The sequence below is a fragment of the Leptodactylus fuscus genome, chromosome 7 (assembly GCF_031893055.1).
Source record: "Leptodactylus fuscus isolate aLepFus1 chromosome 7, aLepFus1.hap2, whole genome shotgun sequence".
Lineage (NCBI taxonomy): Eukaryota > Metazoa > Chordata > Amphibia > Anura > Leptodactylidae > Leptodactylus > Leptodactylus fuscus.
The window spans coordinates 153,199,962-153,225,541 of record NC_134271.1 but is presented as its reverse complement, the minus strand read 5'-3'; the positions used below and the strand labels follow the sequence as shown (position 1 = coordinate 153,225,541).

At 40.4% G+C, this 25,580-nt stretch overlaps 1 protein-coding gene across 1 annotated transcript in view; it reads right to left on the bottom strand.

Annotated features, from left to right (window-relative positions):
- LOC142214651 (NACHT, LRR and PYD domains-containing protein 3-like) overlaps positions 1–25,580 on the bottom strand; it is a 260,153-nt gene that overhangs the window by 98,781 nt on the left and 135,792 nt on the right. The window contains exon 11 of the mRNA XM_075283591.1: positions 15,443–15,613. Coding sequence (XP_075139692.1) covers positions 15,443–15,613 — 171 coding nt within the window. The remainder of the gene's footprint in view (positions 1–15,442; positions 15,614–25,580) is intronic.

Genomic DNA, 25,580 nt, shown 5'->3' with positions numbered 1-25,580 from the left:
ATAAGATGGTTATTAAAATAGTTTAAGATGAGACTAATGGAAAAACCAATGTCAGAATAGACTTTGTTATGCCAAGCAGTAAGGTGACTAAAACATACACTACGTAATATGCACTGAGTTAACCTCGTCATCAGATGTCAGAACAGTTAGAATATTCATGATTAGGGGTGGGATATTCTTGTAATACTCATGTATAGAAATTGCTGAATCCTAACGGTAAATGATTACTCAATGACACACCCATATACGCCTACCGAATTCATGATTACTCTATAATACACCCTGTATGTACGCCCACTTCTTTGGGTATAAGAAGAGATGATTTGTTCAATAAACTTTATGATTTAGCTCAGATTCATCTTGTTTCTGTGTCATTGCATCACTGACGCTCCGGAGTGTGACGTAATTTGGAATCCATCCAATATACTTAAATGGTCCCATTGAGACCACCGTGACACTGGTGTACCCAGGATAACGTACGTAATGTCATATGTGGTATATACTGATATTAGGGCACATGTATGACAGTGGTGTACCCCGGATAACGTACGTAATGTCATATGTGGTATATACTGATATTAGGGCACATGTATGACAGTGGTGTACCCCGGATAACGTACGTAATGTCATATGTGGTATATACTGATATTAGGGCACATGTATGACACTGGTGTACCCCGGATAACGTACGTAATGTCATATGTGGTATATACTGATATTAGGGGACATGTATGACACTGGTGTACCCCGGATAACGTACGTAATGTCATATGTGGTATATACTGATATCAGGGCACATGTATGATAGTGGTGTACCCCGGATAACGTACGTAATGTCATATGTGGTATATACTGATATTAGGGCACATGTATGACACTGATGTACCCCGAATAACGTACGTAATGTCATATGTGGTATATACTGATATTAGGGCACATGTATGACACTGATGTACCCCGAATAACGTACGTAATGTCATATGTGGTATATACTGATATTAGGCACATGTATGACACTGGTGTACCCCGGATAACGTACGTAATGTCATATGTGGTATATACTGATATTAGGGCACATGTATGACACTGATGTACCCCGAATAACGTACGTAATGTCATATGTGGTATATACTGATATTAGGGCACATGTATGACACTGGTGTACCCCGGATAACGTACGTAATCTCATATGTGGTATATACTGATATTAGGGCACATGTATGACACTGGTGTACCCCGAATAACGTACGTAATGTCATATGTGGTATATACTGATATTAGGGCACATGTATGACACTGGTGTACCCCGGATAAGGTATGCAATGTCATATGTGGGTATATACTGATATTAGGGCACATGTATGACACTGGTGTACCCGGGATAATGTACGTAATGTCATATGTGGTATATACTGATATTAGGCACATGTATGACACTGGTGTACCCAGGATAACGTATGTAATGTCATATGTGGTATATACTGATATTAGGACACATGTATGACACTGGTGTACCCAGGATAACGTATGTAATGTCATATGTGGTATATACTGATATTAGGGCACATGTATGACACTGGTGTACCCAGGATAACGTATGTAATGTCATATGTGGTATATACTGATATTAGGCACATGTATGACACTGGTGTACCCAGGATAACGTATGTAATGTCATATGTGGTATATACTGATATTAGGACACATGTATGACACTGGTGTACCCAGGATAACGTATGTAATGTCATATGTGGTATATACTGATATTAGGGCACATGTATGACACTGGTGTACCCAGGATAACGTATGTAATGTCATATGTGGTATATACTGATATTAGGGCACATGTATGACACTGGTGTACCCGGGATAACGTATGTAATGTCATATGTGGTATATACTGATATTAGGGCACATGTATGACACTGGTGTACCCAGGATAACGTACGTAATGTCATATGTGGGTATCTACTGATATTAGGGCACATGTATGACACTGGTGTACCCCGGATAAGGTATGCAATGTCATATGTGGGTATATACTGATATTAGGGCACATGTATGACACTGGTGTACCCGGGATAATGTACGTAATGTCATATGTGGTATATACTGATATTAGGCACATGTATGACACTGGTGTACCCAGGATAACGTATGTAATGTCATATGTGGTATATACTGATATTAGGACACATGTATGACACTGGTGTACCCAGGATAACGTATGTAATGTCATATGTGGTATATACTGATATTAGGGCACATGTATGACACTGGTGTACCCAGGATAACATATGTAATGTCATATGTGGTATATACTGATATTAGGCACATGTATGACACTGGTGTACCCAGGATAACGTATGTAATGTCATATGTGGTATATACTGATATTAGGACACATGTATGACACTGGTGTACCCCGGATAATGTACGTAATGTCATATGTGGTATATACTGATATTAGGGCACATGTATGACACTGGTGTACCCCGGATAATGTACGTAATGTCATATGTGGTATATACTGATATTAGGGCACATGTATGACACTGGTGTACCCCGGATAACGTACATAATGTCATATGTGGTATATACTGATATTAGGGCACATGTATGACACTGGTGTACCCCGGATAATGTACATAATGTCATATGTGGTATATACTGATATTAGGGGACATGTATGACACTGGTGTACCCCGGATAACGTACGTAATGTCATATGTGGTATATACTGATATTAGGGCACATGTATGACACTGATGTACCCCGGATAATGGACGTAATGTCATATGTGGTATATACTGATATTAGGGCACATGTATGACACTGGTGTACCCAGGATAACGTACGTAATGTCATATGTGGTATATACTGATATTAGGGGACATGTATGACACTGGTGTAACCCGGATAACGTACGTAATGTCATATGTGGTATATACTGATATTAGGGCACATGTATGACACTGATGTACCCCGGATAATGGACGTAATGTCATATGTGGTATATACTGATATTAGGGCACATGAATGACACTGGTGTACCCAGGATAACGTACGTAATGTCATATGTGGTATATACTGATATTAGCGCACATGTATGACACTGGTGTACCCAGGATAACGTACATATTGTCATATGTGGTATATACTGATATTAGGGCACATGTATGATACTGGTGTACCCCGGATAACGTATGCAATGTCATATGTGGGTATATACTGATATTAGGGCACATGTATGACACTGGTGTACCCAGGATAACGTACGTAATGTCATATGTGGGTATATACTGATATTAGGGCACATGTATGACACTGGTGTACCCAGGATAACGTACGTAATGTCATATGTGGGTATATACTGATATTAGGGCACATGTATGACACTGGTGTACCCAGGATAACATATGTAATGTCATATGTGGTATATACTGATATTAGGGCACACGTATGACACTGGTGTACCCCGGATAACGTATGCAATGTCATATGTGGGTATATACTGATATTAGGACACATGTATGACACTGGTGTATCCAGGATAACCTACATAATGTCATATGTGGGTATATACTGATATTAGGGCACATGTATGACACTGGTGTATCCAGGATAACGTACGTAATGTCATATGTGGTATATACTGATATTAGGGCACATGTATGACACTGGTGTACCCAGGATAACGGACGTAATGTCATATGTGGTATATACTGATATTAGGACACATGTATGACACTGGTGTACCCAGGATAACGTATGTAATGTCATATGTGGTATATACTGATATTAGGGTACATGTATGACACTGGTGTACCCAGGATAACGTACGTAATGTCATATGTGGGTATATACTGATATTAGGGCACATGTATGACACTGGTGTACCCAGGATAACATATGTAATGTCATATGTGGTATATACTGATATTAGGGCACATGTATGACACTTGTGTATCCAGGATAACCTACATAATGTCATATGTGGGTATATACTGATATTAGGGCACATGTATGACACTGGTGTACCCAGGATAACGTACGTAATGTCATATGTGGTATATACTGATATTAGGACACATGTATGACACTGGTGTACCCAGGATAACGTATGTAATGTCATATGTGGTATATACTGATATTAGGGCACATGTATGACACTGGTGTACCCAGGATAACGTACGTAATGTCATATGTGGGTATATACTGATATTAGGGCACATGTATGACACTGGTGTACCCAGGATAACATATGTAATGTCATATGTGGTATATACTGATATTAGGGCACACATATGACACTGGTGTACCCTGGATAAGGTATGCAATGTCATATGTGGGTATATACTGATATTAGGGCACATGTATGACACTGGTGTACCCGGGATAATGTACGTAATGTCATATGTGGTATATACTGATATTAGGGCACACGTATGACACTGGTGTACCCCGGATAAGGTATGCAATGTCATATGTGGGTATATACTGATATTAGGGCACATGTATGACACTGGTGTACCCAGGATAACCTACGTAATGTCATATGTGGGTATATACTGATATTAGGGCACATGTATGACACTGGTGTATCCAGGATAACCTACATAATGTCATATGTGGGTATATACTGATATTACGGCACATGTATGACACTGGTGTACCCAGGATAACGTACGTAATGTCATATGTGGGTATATACTGATATTAGGGCACATGTATGACATGGTGTACCCGGGATAACGGACGTAATGTCATATGTGGTATATACTGATATTAGGGCACATGTATGACACTGGTGTACCCAGGATAACGTACGTAATGTCATATGTGGGTATATACTGATATTAGGGCACATGTATGACACTGGTGTACCCCGGATAAGGTATGCAATGTCATATGTGGGTATATACTGATATTAGGGCACATGTATGACACTGGTGTACCCGGGATAATGTACGTAATGTCATATGTGGTATATACTGATATTAGGCACATGTATGACACTGGTGTACCCAGGATAACGTATGTAATGTCATATGTGGTATATACTGATATTAGGACACATGTATGACACTGGTGTACCCAGGATAACGTATGTAATGTCATATGTGGTATATACTGATATTAGGGCACATGTATGACACTGGTGTACCCAGGATAACGTATGTAATGTCATATGTGGTATATACTGATATTAGGCACATGTATGACACTGGTGTACCCAGGATAACGTATGTAATGTCATATGTGGTATATACTGATATTAGTGCACATGTATGACACTGGTGTACCCAGGATAACGTACATATTGTCATATGTGGTATATATTGATATTAGGGCACATGTATGATACTGGTGTACCCCGGATAACGTATGCAATGTCATATGTGGGTATATACTGATATTAGGGCACATGTATGACACTGGTGTACCCAGGATAACGTACGTAATGTCATATGTGGGTATATACTGATATTAGGGCACATGTATGACACTGGTGTACCCAGGATAACATACGTAATGTCATATGTGGGTATATACTGATATTAGGGCACATGTATGACACTGGTGTACCCAGGATAACATATGTAATGTCATATGTGGTATATACTGATATTAGGGCACACGTATGACACTGGTGTACCCCGGATAACGTATGCAATGTCATATGTGGGTATATACTGATATTAGGACACATGTATGACACTGGTGTATCCAGGATAACCTACATAATGTCATATGTGGGTATATACTGATATTAGGGCACATGTATGACACTGGTGTATCCAGGATAACGTACGTAATGTCATATGTGGTATATACTGATATTAGGGCACATGTATGACACTGGTGTACCCAGGATAACGGACGTAATGTCATATGTGGTATATACTGATATTAGGACACATGTATGACACTGGTGTACCCAGGATAACGTATGTAATGTCATATGTGGTATATACTGATATTAGGGTACATGTATGACACTGGTGTACCCAGGATAACGTACGTAATGTCATATGTGGGTATATACTGATATTAGGGCACATGTATGACACTGGTGTACCCAGGATAACATATGTAATGTCATATGTGGTATATACTGATATTAGGGCACATGTATGACACTTGTGTATCCAGGATAACCTACATAATGTCATATGTGGGTATATACTGATATTAGGGCACATGTATGACACTGGTGTACCCAGGATAACGTACGTAATGTCATATGTGGTATATACTGATATTAGGACACATGTATGACACTGGTGTACCCAGGATAACGTATGTAATGTCATATGTGGTATATACTGATATTAGGGCACATGTATGACACTGGTGTACCCAGGATAACGTACGTAATGTCATATGTGGGTATATACTGATATTAGGGCACATGTATGACACTGGTGTACCCAGGATAACATATGTAATGTCATATGTGGTATATACTGATATTAGGGCACACATATGACACTGGTGTACCCTGGATAAGGTATGCAATGTCATATGTGGGTATATACTGATATTAGGGCACATGTATGACACTGGTGTACCCGGGATAATGTACGTAATGTCATATGTGGTATATACTGATATTAGGGCACACGTATGACACTGGTGTACCCCGGATAAGGTATGCAATGTCATATGTGGGTATATACTGATATTAGGGCACATGTATGACACTGGTGTACCCAGGATAACCTACGTAATGTCATATGTGGGTATATACTGATATTAGGGCACATGTATGACACTGGTGTATCCAGGATAACCTACATAATGTCATATGTGGGTATATACTGATATTACGGCACATGTATGACACTGGTGTACCCAGGATAACGTACGTAATGTCATATGTGGGTATATACTGATATTAGGGCACATGTATGACATGGTGTACCCGGGATAACGGACGTAATGTCATATGTGGTATATACTGATATTAGGGCACATGTATGACACTGGTGTACCCAGGATAACGTACGTAATGTCATATGTGGGTATATACTGATATTAGGGCACATGTATGACACTGGTGTACCCCGGATAAGGTATGCAATGTCATATGTGGGTATATACTGATATTAGGGCACATGTATGACACTGGTGTACCCGGGATAATGTACGTAATGTCATATGTGGTATATACTGATATTAGGCACATGTATGACACTGGTGTACCCAGGATAACGTATGTAATGTCATATGTGGTATATACTGATATTAGGACACATGTATGACACTGGTGTACCCAGGATAACGTATGTAATGTCATATGTGGTATATACTGATATTAGGGCACATGTATGACACTGGTGTACCCAGGATAACGTATGTAATGTCATATGTGGTATATACTGATATTAGGCACATGTATGACACTGGTGTACCCAGGATAACGTATGTAATGTCATATGTGGTATATACTGATATTAGGACACATGTATGACACTGGTGTACCCAGGATAACGTATGTAATGTCATATGTGGTATATACTGATATTAGGGCACATGTATGACACTGGTGTACCCAGGATAACGTATGTAATGTCATATGTGGTATATACTGATATTAGGGCACATGTATGACACTGGTGTACCCGGGATAACGTATGTAATGTCATATGTGGTATATACTGATATTAGGGCACATGTATGACACTGGTGTACCCAGGATAACGTACGTAATGTCATATGTGGGTATATACTGATATTAGGGCACATGTATGACACTGGTGTACCCCGGATAAGGTATGCAATGTCATATGTGGGTATATACTGATATTAGGGCACATGTATGACACTGGTGTACCCGGGATAATGTACGTAATGTCATATGTGGTATATACTGATATTAGGCACATGTATGACACTGGTGTACCCAGGATAACGTATGTAATGTCATATGTGGTATATACTGATATTAGGACACATGTATGACACTGGTGTACCCAGGATAACGTATGTAATGTCATATGTGGTATATACTGATATTAGGGCACATGTATGACACTGGTGTACCCAGGATAACGTATGTAATGTCATATGTGGTATATACTGATATTAGGCACATGTATGACACTGGTGTACCCAGGATAACGTATGTAATGTCATATGTGGTATATACTGATATTAGGACACATGTATGACACTGGTGTACCCAGGATAACGTATGTAATGTCATATGTGGTATATACTGATATTAGGGCACATGTATGACACTGGTGTACCCAGGATAACGTATGTAATGTCATATGTGGTATATACTGATATTAGGGCACATGTATGACACTGGTGTACCCGGGATAACGTATGTAATGTCATATGTGGTATATACTGATATTAGGGCACATGTATGACACTGGTGTACCCGGGATAATGTACATAATGTCATATGTGGGTATATACTGATATTAGGGCACATGTATGACACTGATGTACCCCGGATAACGTATGTAATGTCATATGTGGTATATACTGATATTAGGGCACATTTATGACACTGGTGTACCCGGGATAACGGACGTAATGTCATATGTGGTATATACTGATATTAGGGCACATGTATGACACTGGTGTACCCAGGATAACGTATGTAATGTCATATGTGGTATATACTGATATTAGGACACATGTATGACACTGGTGTACCCAGGATAACGTACGTAATGTCATATGTGGGTATATACTGATATTAGGGCACATGTATGACACTGGTGTACCCAGGATAACGGACGTAATGTCATATGTGGTATATACTGATATTAGGACACATGTATGACACTGGTGTACCCGGGATAACGGACGTAATGTCATATGTGGTATATACTGATATTAGGGCACACGTATGACACTGGTGTACCCAGGATAACGTACGTAATGTCATATGTGGTATATACTGATATTAGGGCACATGTATGACATGGTGTACCCGGGATAACGTACGTAATGTCATATGTGGTATATACTGATATTAGGGCACATGTATGACACTGGTGTATCCAGGATAACGTATGTAATTTTTTTTTTTTTTTATGTAGATTGTGAGCCCCACATACACTCACCGGCCACTTTATTAGGTACACCATGCTAGTAACGGGTTGGACCCCCTTTTGCCTTCAGAACTGCCTCAATTCTTCGTGGCATAGATTCAACAAGGTGCTGGAAGCATTCCTCAGAGATTTTGGTCCATATTGACATGATGGCATCACACAGTTGCAGTCGCAGATTTGTCGGCTGCACATCCATGATGCGAATCTCCCGTTCCACCACATCCCAAAGATGCTCCTCTATTGGATTGAGATCTGGTGACTGTGGAGGCCATTGGAGTACAGTGAACTCATTGTCATGTTCAAGAAACCAGTCTGAGATGATTCCAGCTTTATGACATGGCATTGCATTATCCTGCTGAAAGTAGCCATCAGATGTTGGGTACATTGTGGTCATAAAGGGATGGACATGGTCAGCAACAATACTCAGGTAGGCTTTGGCGTTGCAACAATGCTCAATTGGTACCAAGGGGCCCAAAGAGTGCCAAGAAAATATTCCCCACACCATGACACCACCACCACCAGCCTGAACCGTTACCGATACAAGGCAGGATGGATCCATGCTTTCATGTTGTTGACGCCAAATTCTGACCCTACCATCCGAATGTCGCAGCAGAAATCGAGACTCATCAGACCAGGCAACGTTTTTCCAATCTTCAATTGTCCAATTTCAATGAGCTTGTGCAAATTGTAGCCTCAGTTTCCTGTTCTTAGCTGAAAGGAGTGGCACCCGGTGTGGTCTTCTGCTGCTGTAGCCCATCTGTAGCCTCAAAGTTGGACGTACTGTGCGGCGTTCAGAGATGCTCTTCTGGCTACCTTGGTTGTAACGGGTGGCTATTTGAGTCACTGTTGCCTTTCTATCAGCTCGAACCAGTCTGGCCATTCTCCTCTGACCTCTGGCATCAACAACGCATTTCCGCCCCCCACAGAACTGCCGCTCACTGGATGTTTTTTCTTTTTCGGACCATTCTCTGTAAACCCTAGAGATGGTTGTGCGTGAAAATCCCAGTAGATCAGCAGTTTCTGAAATACTCAGACCAGCCCTTCTGGCACCAACAACCATGCCACGTTCAAAGGCACTCAAATCACCTTTCTTCCCCTTACTGATGCTCGGTTTGAACTGCAGGAGATTGTCTTGACCATGTCTACATGCCTAAATGCACTGAGTTGCCGCCATGTGATTGGCTGATTAGAAATTAAGTGTTAACGAGCAGTTGGACAGGTGTACCTAATAAAGTGGCCGGTGAGTGTAGAGCTCACAATGTACATTTTTTTCCCTATCAGTATGTCTTTTGAAATATGGGATGGAAATCCATGCAAACACGGGGAGAACATACAAACTCCTTGCAGATGGTTTTATGCCCTTGGCGGGATTTGAACACCAGGAGGGCTGCAGTGCTAACCACTGAGCCACCGTGTGGCCCCAACGTAAGTAATTTCATATGTGGTATAAACTGATATTAGGGCACATGTATGACACTGGTGTAACCGGGATAACGTACGTAATGTCATATGTGGTATATACTGATATTAGGGCACATGTATGACACTGGTGTACCCAGGATAACGGACATAATGTCATATGTGGTATATACTGATATTAGGGCACATGTATGACACTGGTGTATCCAGGATAACGTATGTAATGTCATATGTGGTATATACTGATATTAGGGCACATGTATGACACTGGTGTACCCAGGATAACGGACATAATGTCATATGTGGTATATACTGATATTAGGGCACATGTATGACACTGGTGTATCCAGGATAACGTATGTAATGTCATATGTGGTATATACTGATATTAGGGCACATGTATGACACTGGTGTACCCAGGATAACGGACGTAATGTCATATGTGGTATATACTGATATTAGGGCACATGTATGACACTGGTGTACCCGGGATAACCTACGTAATGTCATATGTGGTATATACTGATATTAGGGCACATGTATGACACTGGTGTACCCAGGATAACGTATGTAATGTCATATGTGGTATATACTGATATTAGGGCACATGTATGACACTGGTGTACCCAGGATAACGTACGTAATGTCATATGTGGTATATACTGATATTAGGGCACAGCCGGACACAGAAAGGAAGAAGGGTTATTGGGTTTTTGGATGCCATGACACTTTTGCAGAGCTGAAACGCCAGTAAAGTGGAATTCCGATATGTGACCTTATTTTGGAAACTACACCCCTGAAGGATTTCTCCAGGGGTACAGAGAGCATTTTTAACCCCCAAGTGTTGCTATAACTTATTATCCATAAATGAATACGCAGATGATTGTGAGAGGTGAAAATGACAATTTTTCCAGGAATCCGTCATTTCAGTGAGTAATATGTTGTGCCCGCCTTGTATCAGAGATGAACGCTCTAAAAGCTGTTGTGCCCGGGATACCCGCTTACCAGTTTTTGGAGTGTTTGTCTCTGCTGACATAAGTCGGGCACAACATATTGGGCACTGAAATGGCGAATCTCTGGAAAAATTTCATTTTTAACTTCTCATTATCAGCTGCAATTTCATTTCTGGAAACTAAATAAATGCAACACTCAAGGGTTAAAAACGCTCGCTACGCCTCTTTATAAATCCCATCAGTGGGGTATTGTCCAAAATGGGGTGACATGTCTGCGGATTCCACTTTATTGGCAATTCAGGGGCTTTGCAAAAGTGACGTCCAAAAACCAAACTGTGCTCCAAAAACCAAAATACCGCTCCTTCCCTTCTGTGCCACATATGACATTAAGTCCGTTATCCGGGGTACACCAGTGTCATACATGTCGGCATACACCGCCATTTGGGTACAAAGCAGGGCGCAGATGTGAAGGAGCGATATGTGCTTTTGGAGTGCAGATTTGGATTGTTGGTTTTTGGACACCATGTCACATTTGGAGAGACCCTAAAATTGCCCTACAAAATGGGGTCACTTATTGGGGAATTCCAGTTTACTGGCACCTCCAGGGCTCTGCCAAAACAACATGGCGCCCAGAGGGTCCCTCTAAATCTGTACCCCAAAAGCTAAAAAGTTTAGTGCTCCTTCCCTTCTGAGCCCTGCTGTGTGCCCAAGCAGCAGTTTATACCCACATATATCATTTTTTGCCCCTCGGGATGGCCCCTTAATAGTTTTAGGAGTGCAGGTCTCTGACAACACAAAGTGGGTGCAACGTATTGGGCACCGAAATGGCAGATTTCTTTCAAAATTTAAATTTTCATTTTGTACATTAATTTTTGGGAAGCATTTTTAGCCTCAAAATGATAATACCCCTTGATACATTCTTTGATGGGTGTAGTTTTTAAAATGGGGTCACTTTTAGGGGGTTTCCATTGTATTGGTACTTTAGGGGCTCAGCAGATGTGACATGGCACCTGAAAACTATTCCAGCAACATCTTCCCTCCAAAAGCCAAATAGCGCTCTCTCCATTCTGAGCCCCGCCATGTCCCCATACAGCAGATTATGGCCACATATGGGGTATTGCCGTGTTCAGGAGAAATTGTGTAACAAACTGTGGGGGGATTTTTCTCCTACCAGGTGGATTGAGGGGGTCTTTGTGTATTTTAGGTAAGTGATAGAATAAACTTATTGTTGGATCTTTGATATGTAGATACTCCTCTTTTTTAGACAGAATGCCTTCTGCATGAGCTTTATTAACAAGTAGTAGGTACTTTTATAAATGAGATTGTGCGGGATCCGAATCCAATTTAATAGAATAGTTAGTATCTGCTAAAATTCTATTAGCTTCTTGAATGGAACATTTTTTATTTTGCACAACCACTCCTCCCCCTTTATCTGCATTTCTGATTATTATTATATCTGAATTGTTTTTAAGGGATTTTAAGGCTTTCTTTTCATCATGAGTGAGGTTTGAGGGAACCTCACTATGATTGGTGAGTTTTTTAAAATCATTTGAGACTAGAGAAAAAAACGTCTCAATATTATGACCCTTATGATGCAACGGGTAAAAGGTGGATGGTGGTTTGATTTCAGTGGCGTTTGGATATATAATATCCCCCATTGTTGAAGTTTCAGCAGACTCAATTCTTTCAATCTTTTGATGTTGAGAATCCTGAACTATATGGAAATGTCTATTAAGTGTAAGTTTCCTAATGTATCTGTTTAGATCATTGTATCATTGTAAATCATCCACTTTTTGAGTGGGGCAGAAGGATAGTCCTCTAGACAAGAGACTGGTTTCAGCTGATGAAAGTTCATACTTGGATACATTGAAGATCCATGTCCCTAAACTCTGTTCCTTTTGGGACTGGGGCTCAGTGTTTCTTCATCTATTTTGCCTCTCCTTCCTTCTCTGCAGCCTCTAGTTCTTTTTCTAAGGACTTTGTTATAGTGTTCTTTGTCACATTGTGTTGTATTTTTCTTTTGTTGCCCATTGGTGTATAATAATCTATTATCTTGGTTATTTTTGTTTGGAGGGGACCCTCCCTCACATGGTATGTTATTGGTATGTTTATAAAATGGGGTCATTTATTGGGGTTTTCAATTGTTTTGGTAACTCAAATCTTCTTTGAATGCGCAATGGGCCTGAAATATCTGCAAGCACAATTTGTGTCTTGAAATCCACTTGTTGCTCCCATCTTTTTGGGCCCTACCGTGCATCCGTACGTAGGATTAAGGCCACAAAGTGTACATTTTTGAACACAGGAGAAATGGGGTCATCTATTTTAGGGTGTTTTTATTCATTTTCATGTGTTATGTGCAAAAAAATTGCCTATAAAATGACACTTTTGTGTAAAAAAAAATGAATTTTTTTGTTTGATGCAAATTTTATAAAATCTTATGGGGTCAAAGTACTCACTATACCCCTCAATGAATACCTTAAGGGTTGTAGTTTATAAAATGGGGTCATTTATGGGGGTTTTCAATTGCTTTGGTAACTGAAATCTTATTCAAATGTGCAATGGGCCTAAAATATCTGCAAGCAAAATTTGTGTTTTGCAATCCATTTGGCCCTCCCTACCTCTTGGGCCCTCCTGTATGTGCGTACATAGGACTAAGGACACAAAGTGTACATTTTTTAACACGGGAGAAGTGGGGTGATATATTTTGGGGTGTGTTTCTTCATTTTGATGCGTTGTGCGCAAAAAAACTGGCTTTAAAATGACACATATTTGAAGAAAATGAAAATTTAATTTTTTTCATCATTTGTAATAATTCTTGTAAAACAATATTTGTTTGATCAAAATGCTCACTGTACCCCTCAAAGATACCTGAAGGGGGCGAGTTTTACAAATTGGGTCATTTCATGGGAGTTTCTGTCATTAGGCCGCCTATTCCTGTCTGCAAACATCGCTTGGTACAGGAAAAAATCACAAACTCCAAATTTCCAAAATTTGCTTATAAACTCGATAAACTTGTAAATTGTTACTCAAATATGCTAAAATTATTTCAAATATGCTTGAAACACAAAAGGAACATTTGGAAGTCTATAACTACTAACTGTTTTGCCCTGTATTATTGTGTATATGTGAGATATCGCAGCTGAAAATGGAAAACCTTGAAACATTTTCAAAATCTTCATCATTTGCGAGTTTTTTAATAAATTTACGCAAGTTATATCAGTCTAATTTTACCTTCTCAGTAAAGTACAACATGTCACGAAAAAACAATATCAGAATCGCTTGGATGCCTAATACTGTTACACAATTATTCACTAATAAAGTCACACAGGGCAAATTTCCAAAATGTGGCTTGGTCATTAAGGTCCAAAACAGGCTGGTCACTAAGGGGTTAAAGAGTGTATGAATGGAGGAGGTGATGGAGTAGCATTTGTGTGCAGCATGTCATCCATGACAGATGGAGGGGCTGGTGGGATATTGGGTGGAGGTAATAAATAGTCTCGTTATCAGCACATCATTGTAGCCAAACTTAGGGCCATGGTCAACCAAGGAACGATCCGGAGAACATGGAGGGGTCGTACCTACACTTATCCTTATGGGGAAGTAGCCTGGATGAGGGTAAAGCGTCCTCCGCCTATATAAGCAGGCTGTGGTAACATGAGGGGAGAGCACTAACTCCACCTTCACACCCGCTCTCACTCCCTTCAGATTAACACGTCACATCTGTCATGTATATTCTGTGTTATTCTAACCTTCTTTACCTTTTGCACTGTAACCTGTGATCTATTTGTATGAATTACACCTTTTACTCTGTTTCATCTACGAGTTGGATTGGACTCCATCTGCTTCTTGGTGTCACCGAAGTGCAGCTCTAGTCTCATCAGTCACGTGGTGTGAGACTATATATAACAGGGTGCAGAGTATATAATAGGATAACATCCCTGTATAACTTGTCCCCACATGTCTCCTCCTGTACACATCTCTTATACTCACTATAATTCCTCTATCCTGCAGGCTGGACTGGACAGAGCGGCCATCAAGTCACTGAAGTGAGGACCGGACAGACGATTAAAGGACAGGACAAGTATCTTCAGGGACCGGTTATTCCTTATTACAGAGGCCAAGTGGGTGCAGGAAGTGTCTGGGAGATCATTACTAGCCAAACTGTAAGAATAAGAAGATGAGATGTATCAGCAGCTGTATCACACAGGATAGGATTAGATACACAGCTCAGTATACAGTATCACACAGGATAGGATTAGATACACAGCTCAGTATACAGTATCACACAGGATAGGATTAGATACACAGCTCAGTATACAGTATCACACAGGATAGGATTAGATACACAGCTCAGTATACAGTATCACACAGGATAGGATTAGATACACAGCTCAGTATACAGTATCACACAGGATAGGATTAGATACACAGCTCAGTATACAGTATCACACAGGATAGGATTAGATACACAGCTCAGTATACAGTATCACACAGGATAGGATTAGATACACAGCTCAGTATACAGTATCACACAGGATAGGATTAGATACACAGCTCAGTATACAGTATCACACAGGATAGGATTAGATACACAGCTCAGTATACAGTATCACACAGGATAGGATTAGATACACAGCTCAGTATACAGTATCACACAGGATGGGATTAGATACACAGCTCAGTATACAGTATCACACAGGATAGGATTAGATACACAGCTCAGTATACAGTATCACACAGGATAGGATTAGATACACAGCTCAGTATACAGTATCACACAGGATAGGATTAGATACACAGCTCAGTATACAGTATCACACAGGATAGGATTAGATACACAGCTCAGTATACAGTATCACACAGGATAGGATTAGATACACAGCTCAGTATACAGTATCACACAGGATAGGATTAGATACACAGCTCAGTATACAGTATCACACAGGATAGGATTAGATACACAGCTCAGTATACAGTATCACACAGGATAGGATTAGATACACAGCTCAGTATACAGTATCACACAGGATAGGATTAGATACACAGCTCAGTATACAGTATCACACAGGATAGGATTAGATACACAGCTCAGTATACAGTATCACACAGGATAGGATTAGATACACAGCTCAGTATACAGTATCACACAGGATAGGATTAGATACAGCTCAGTATACAGTATCACACAGGATCGGATTAGATACACAGCTCAGTGTACTGTATCACACAGGATAGGATTAGATACAAAGCTCAGTATACAGTATCACACAGGATAGGATTAGATACAAAGCTCAGTATGCAGTATCACACAGGATAGGATTAGATACACAGCTCAGTATACAGTATCACACAGGATAGGATTAGATACACAGCTCAGTATACAGTATCACACAGGATAGGATTAGATACACAGCTCAGTATACAGTATCACACAGGATAGGATTAGATACACAGCTCAGTATACAGTATCACACAGGATAGGATTAGATACACAGCTCAGTATACAGTATCACACAGGATAGGATTAGATACACAGCTCAGTATACAGTATCACACAGGATAGGATTAGATACACAGCTCAGTATACAGTATCACACAGGATAGGATTAGATACACAGCTCAGTATACAGTATCACACAGGATAGGATTAGATACACAGCTCAGTATACAGTATCACACATTAGAGGATTAGATACACCCCCAAAGTGACCCCCAGAGTGACTCCCCCAATTATAGGAGCTACTGGGACATAGTAGGGAATTTGGTGTCTGCAATGTTCTCCGCACAGCTTATATGTTCCCTCTACACCATCCGCTGTGCAGTCACGTCCGGGATACTAATACTCACTACACCCCCTGATAAATTCTTTGAGGGGTGCAGTTTTCAAAATGGGGTCACTCCTTTGGGGAATCCACTTTTCTGGTACCTTTACAGGCTCTACAAACATGACATGGCGTCCAGATACCAAACATCTGAATCTGTGCTCCAAAAGCCACATAGCGCTCCTTCCCTTCTGCGCCTTGCTGTGCGCCCAAGCTGCAATCTATGCCACATGTATGACACGTATGACACTGGTGTACCCGGGATATCGGACGTAATGTCATATGTGGGTATAAACTGATATTAGGGCACATGTATGACACTGGTGATAGGGAAATCAATACGTTCATATATATTCCCTATATGTGTATACATTCTTTCAATAACTTAAGCTTGTAACATGCATCTCCAGGTCAGCTTGACCCGTATTTCATATTAATCAGTATATTTGCAGACATAATGCCGCACCCCGTAATAAACAGAGTAATAAAGTGGCTGGAATAAAGTGATAAGATGGTTATTAAAATAGTTTAAGATGAGACTAATGGAAAAACCAATGTCAGAATAGACTTTGTTATGCCACGCAGTAAGGTGACTAAAACATACACTACGTAATGTGCACTGAGTTAACCTCGTCATCAGATGTCAGAACAGTTAGAATATTCATGATTAGGGGTGGGATATTCTTGTAATACTCATGTATAGAAATTGCTGAATCCTAACGGTTAATGATTACTCAATGACACCCCCATATACGCCTACCGGGTTAATGATTACTCTATAATACACCCTGTATGTACGCCCACTTCTTTGGGTATAAGAAGAGATGATTTGTTCAATAAACTTTATGCTTTAGCTCAGATTCATCTTGTTTCTGTGTCATTGCATCACTGACGCTCCGGAGTGTGACGTAATTTGGAATCCATCCAATATACTTAAATGGTCCCATTGAGACCACCGTGACAGTAAATGGCGCCCAACGTGGGGCTGGCAAAGGCAAAAGACCTCAATATCTTGAGACCCGGCAATAACAGAGTTGAGGATCAAAGGACACACAGACAATCACCGGTGAGGTAAGAACCATTGCTTCTTACTTACAATATCTCTGTGTTTCCGGGGGTCTTCTAACTCTGGACCGGATCTGAAGGTATGCTATAGTCTGTCTTTTGTACTTCCAGCCCATATTATTTGGCAAAGAACCGTAGAATATCATTCTTGATACTTAATGGTATATTGGATTGGATAGCTCTATGTATTACTGTTTTGTTATGTCTAACGTGTAACGGCTGTGTGAATGTATGAGTCTGCCTAATACCTAGAGGGTATGGAATGGTCTGTTGGGGTCTACCGTAAAGACCAACTCTTCCTGGGATCAGACTAGTGTGTCCGGTGGGGCTGGGAAAGAGTGCCCCTGATGGGTGATCCTACATGCCAGATACCTCCTCTTGGGGACAATAAGAGATAATTAGAGATCAGAGGATAAGTCTTGTCTTATGTTTGTCCTATGTTTGTCATTGTTTGTCTTGTAGTACGCACGACGCTATCTCACATGATTTCAGGAGAATTTGAAAGGTTTTAGGTTGTTCTTGTTTTGTTTAGCATTAGTTTGCTTCACCCTCTGGTTGATATATAGAATCTATTGTTATGCGGAAAGTAGCCTGATATCTGTACCGTATCTAGCTCCTCGGGCGGTGATCAGTGACTGGAAGGTGACTGAAATTTAGGAAGTCACGATTGGCCAAAGGGGTCGCTGAACTGTTCTTGGGCCCAGCAAGCACTTTGTGAGCTATTGGGTGGGAGAAAATGCCTGGAGTGGGAGTTAGATCAGGAGGATACAGTATCTGTGGCATCTTATAGAGTACGGTAGTGGTATACAGTACTGAGAGACACAGAGGTTTATATTTCAACCAGAGGTGGGCATAGAGGAAAGTGCAAACATGGGAAATGTACCTAGCCAGCAGGAACCTGAAGGGGGTAAGGCTTGTGATGCTTGTGAGATAGTGTTATGTGTGCATGCAAAGTTGTTATGAAAGAAAGATTCAAGTAAGTTATTAAGTTATTGCAAGTTCTAGAAATGTGAAGTGATCCATTAGTGAGCTGACGATCAGCTTTAGTGCTGATTAATGGGTTAATGACAATAAGTTGGTCAGAAAAGGAAGTTTGGTTTGAGGTAATGAAAGATATTTGAAAGACTTTGAAAGACTTTGGAAGGTATAATATATGAGAAAAATAGCAAATGTAAAGTTCCTCCACCATCTCATGTCTCCTGTTGCAACAGGACCAGGAGGATGGACTTGTGTGTATGGATAGCAAAACCATGATTGGTGTAAATAATGTTTTGCCAAAAAGGGGGGGGGGGGAGGAACCAAGATCTCATTATAAACCATGGGGTCTAAAAGATAAAAGGGGGCTACTCAAGAATGTACCAGACTCATTTGGTTTGTAAAGGGGCTTCTATAGACAGATTGTGGGTGAACAACATTTACATGGGCAGATCTAGAGTCCATCTTAAAGGGAAATAAATGCTGAATCTATAATGCAATCAGTTATGGACACAATAGAGAAAATGGGAGAATCTACAATTCCTGGAATACAACCCAGCCAGGAAAGCATGTAGGTGTCTTGAGTATTATAACTGTGAGAAGATGGGACACACCAAGCGTCACTGTAGGTCCCCACATAAAGGTAAAGTTCAGGGGAAGGTGTCTCATCCTAGAACTCACAATAGGATCCTGTATCAATGTACCACAAATTGTAATTACTCATATATGTATGACCAGATTGATAGACTATAGTCAGTGATAAGTCACCTGTTAATTTATTAAGAGTAGATACAGTACAGGGTATATAGATGTATACAGTGTATACAGCCCCACCTGACAATCCAGCATTACAGTAAGTCCCTGTGGTCAAAGTCCCTGATATTGATATTGGGCATATGCCAGTTTCTCCAGTGGTAAAGCTAAGAGCAAAGTCCCTTATAGTGAAGTAACATCCAGCAATAGGGAAATATATCACAGAATTAATTCCTTCTGCTGCAATAAAGCCTACAAAATCTTGTAACCTTAAAGAGATACAGTACTTGCTTTTGAACCCAGCTGCTCTAATTCCTATTGGTGCAATGGATTCAAAAGGGGGGGAAATGGGACAAGGAAAATCATTATTTTTCTTCATTTGTTGATTTTATAGACCATGACTCAGGGAAAATTAGGTTTTTCACATGTTTTTAATGTACCTCTCATTAATTCAGATGTTGAGTTTTTTTGTAGATGGCTCAAGAAACATTGGTGAAGATGGACGGTTCTACACTGGGTATACAGAGATCACACAACATGAGGTAGTCACAGCAGAACCACTCCCTCCTCATATGTCTGCACAGGAGATGGAGCTGATGGCGCTCATTGAATTGCTTAGAGGGTCAGAAGGTAAACAGTACAACATACACACTGACTTCAGGTATGATTTTAGAGTTGCCCATGACTATGGACCCATATGGAGGGCAAGAGATTTCATTACAACAGCAGGTACCTGTATTAAACATGGGAGTCTCATTAAACAGTTGATGGAAACCCTGATGCTTCTAAAAGAAGTAGCTGTAAGGAAAGGTAAAGGCACACACAAAGCCACCAATGAGGCAGAGACAAGGTGCAAACAAAAGCAGCAAGGAAACCAAGGTGAAAGGACACCCCAGGAACACCTCCGCTGATCATGGTGAGTACTGAGTGTAACCAGATGGACTCAAGTACCTTTACAGGCTCTAACTTGGGAAACACCGGGGGAAGAGATGAAAGGTCTGGTCAAAGGCTGGAGCTCAGGACAATGAAGGTCTGTGGAAGGTGGGATTGCGGGTATGCCTGCCAAGGTCCTTGTAGCTGTTCACGACACGACCCACCTGTCTAAAAATGCTATTTGTGTTTTGGTGGAGAAGCAATGTTTCACACCTGAGTTTTCAGTGGTTGCCAACACATTTACACAAAACATGGATGACATATACACACATGTATACAACACAATCCAGGTAGTATAGTTAAGGTGCCCCAGATTCATGCACCAAAAACCCTCTACCCATTTCAATGACTGCAGATTGACTTCATACAACTACCTAAGGTAGGCATGTATGAGTATGTTTTTGTGTGTGTTGATCTTTTCGCAGGGGAAGGCGTCCGGCCACCAATGCCAAAAGCCATTGCAAGAGCCACTGCAAAGAAACTGATATTGGAGGTTTTCTGTAGGTGTGGATCTGAAGCCATAAAATTTGACAGAGGTATCCGTTTTACAGGAGAGGTAATGCAAAATGTTATGCAAATGTTGGGGGTCACACAAGCATTTCATACATCTTTACATCCACAAACTAGGGAAAAAGTGGAGAGACTGAATGATACCCTAAAGCTTAAAAAGTCAGAAAGCAAGTGAGAAATTAGGGAAACCCTGCACAGAGTGCTTGCCATTGGGTTCATTTTCTATAGGGTACACGCCAATGGAAAAATAAAGAAATTGTCTCCTATTAAAGGTTTTATTCAGGTCAGCATCAAGGCTAGGCTTGTATTTCCCACAGACACTAGGCTAGGCCTATACACTGTGACAATTTCATCAGTTATGTCCGGAGCCTCCAGAAGAGACTCTCCCTTGTGCATAAACAAGCTTATGATTCTATTCCAGGTTTGTTGGTCCTTTCCAAGTCCTCCTTACTACCGCCACTTGAGGGGAAGGCCACTTGGATTCATGCAAGCCACTATAAGCCCTGTAGCAAAAGAATGATCCTGTTTCTGATAATTCTAGTAACCTCGCTCCAAAAAGGGGAGACGACCGACGGGCTGATAACCCAAAATGACACTGTGATGACCATACGGCTTATAAATGATATTTTCTCCAATCAGCTTAGATTCATAGAGGAAATAGCTGAACAATTTGATCTAATTTCTTTGATAACAGGGAGGAATAGAGTAGTTTTAGAGAAGTTATTAGTAGAAAAAGGAGGGGTTTGCAAAATTATTGACATTAATGGTTGTACTTTTATCCCGAATAATACAGCCCCTGATGGAAGTGTCACTAGAGCGCTAGAGGGTCTTACATCCCTGTCTGAAGAGGTGGCTGAAAACTCAGGCATTGACAACCCCTTCACTGATTGGCTGCAAACCTGGTTTGGAAAATGGAGTGGCCTAATGTCAAGCCTTTTCGTCTCGGTGGCAGTCGTAGCGGCAATACTTGTTACCTGTGGATACTGCTGAATTTCCTGCAATCAAGGACTTTGTCATAGATTGACTGATACAACTATGTGTTTGGAATCAAAGCCCTGCAATGATGATTAAATGTGAAATGCTATAAGTGAGAATAAGATATGATCCTTCCCATACCTTCAGGGAATTCGGGAAGGCCCGACAATAGCTTCTTGCTATTGAAGTACTTGTGGATGAGGGAGGTCTCATATCTGTTCTCAAAAGGAGGGATTGATAGGGAAATCAATACGTTCATATATATTCCCTATATGTGTATACATTCTGTCAATAACTTAAGCTTGTAACATGCATCTCCAGGTCAGCTTGACCCGTATTTCATATTAATCAGTATATTTGCAGACATAATGCCGCACCCCATAATAAACAGAGTAATAAAGTGGCTGGAATAAAGTGATAAGATGGTTATTAAAATAGTTTAAGATGAGACTAATGGAAAAACCAATGTCAGAATAGACTTTGTTATGCCACGCAGTAAGGTGACTAAAACATACACTACGTAATATGCACTGAGTTAACCTCGTCATCAGATGTCAGAACAGTTAGAATATTCATGATTAGGGGTGGGATATTCTTGTAATACTCATGTATAGAAATTGCTGAATCCTAACGGTTAATGATTACTCAATGACACACCCATATACGCCTACCGAATTCATGATTACTCTATAATACACCCTGTATGTACGCCCACTTCTTTGGGTATAAGAAGAGATGATTTGTTCAATAAACTTTATGATTTAGCTCAGATTCATCTTGTTTCTGTGTCATTGCATCACTGACGCTCCGGAGTGTGACGTAATTTGGAATCCATCCAATATACTTAAATGGTCCCATTGAGACCACCGTGACACTGGTGTACCCCGGATAACGTACGTAATGTCATATGTGGTATATACTGATATTAGGGCACATGTATGACACTGGTGTACCCCGGATAATGTACATAATGTCATATGTGGTATATACTGATATTAGGGCACATGTATGACACTGGTGTACCCCGGATAATGTACGTAATGTCATATGTGGTATATACTGATATTAGGGCACATGTATGACACTGGTGTACCCCGGATAACGTACGTAATGTCATATGTGGTATATACTGATATTAGGGCACATGTATGACACTGGTGTACCCCGGATAATGTACATAATGTCATATGTGGTATATACTGATATTAGGGGACATGTATGACACTGGTGTACCCCGGATAACGTACGTAATGTCATATGTAGTATATACTGATATTAGGGCACATGTATGACACTGGTGTACCCCGGATAACGTACGTAATGTCATATGTGGTATATACTGATATTAGGGCACATGTATGACACTGGTGTACCCCGAATAACGTACGTAATGTCATATGTGGTATATACTGATATTAGGGCACATGTATGACACTGGTGTAACCCGGATAAGGTATGCAATGTCATATGTGGGTATATACTGATATTAGGGCACATGTATGACACTGGTGTACCCGGGATAATGTACGTAATGTCATATGTGGTATATACTGATATTAGGCACATGTATGACACTGGTGTACCCAGGATAACGTATGTAATGTCATATGTGGTATATACTGATATTAGGACACATGTATGACACTGGTGTACCCAGGATAACGTATGTAATGTCATATGTGGTATATACTGATATTAGGGCACATGTATGACACTGGTGTACCCAGGATAACGTATGTAATGTCATATGTGGTATATACTGATATTAGGCACATGTATGACACTGGTGTACCCAGGATAACGTATGTAATGTCATATGTGGTATATACTGATATTAGGGCACATGTATGACACTGGTGTACCCAGGATAACGTATGTAATGTCATATGTGGTATATACTGATATTAGGACACATGTATGACACTGGTGTACCCGGGATAATGTACGTAATGTCATATGTGGTATATACTGATATTAGGGCACATGTATGACACTGGTGTACCCAAGATAACGTACGTAATGTCATATGTGGGTATATACTGATATTAGGGCACATGTAAGACACTGGATTACCCCGGATAAGATATGCAATGTCATATGTGGGTATATACTGATATTAGGGCACATGTATGACACTGGTGTACCCGGGATAATGTACGTAATGTCATATGTGGTATATACTGATATTAGGCACATGTATGACACTGGTGTACCCAGGATAACGTATGTAATGTCATATGTGGTATATACTGATATTAGGACACATGTATGACACTGGTGTACCCAGGATAACGTATGTAATGTCATATGTGGTATATACTGATATTAGGCACATGTATGACACTGGTGTACCCAGGATAACGTATGTAATGTCATATGTGGTATATACTGATATTAGGACACATGTATGACACTGGTGTACCCCGGATAATGTACGTAATGTCATATGTGGTATATACTGATATTAGGGCACATGTATGACACTGGTGTACCCCGGATAATGTACGTAATGTCATATGTGGTATATACTGATATTAGGGCACATGTATGACACTGGTGTACCCCGGATAACGTACATAATGTCATATGTGGTATATACTGATATTAGGGCACATGTATGACACTGGTGTACCCCGGATAATGTACATAATGTCATATGTGGTATATACTGATATTAGGGGACATGTATGACACTGGTGTACCCCGGATAACGTACGTAATGTCATATGTGGTATATACTGATATTAGGGCACATGTATGACACTGATGTACCCCGGATAATGGACGTAATGTCATATGTGGTATATACTGATATTAGGGCACATGTATGACACTGGTGTACCCAGGATAACGTACGTAATGTCATATGTGGTATATACTGATATTAGGGGACATGTATGACACTGGTGTAACCCGGATAACGTACGTAATGTCATATGTGGTATATACTGATATTAGGGCACATGTATGACACTGATGTACCCCGGATAATGGACGTAATGTCATATGTGGTATATACTGATATTAGGGCACATGTATGACACTGGTGTACCCAGGATAACGTACATATTGTCATATGTGGTATATACTGATAT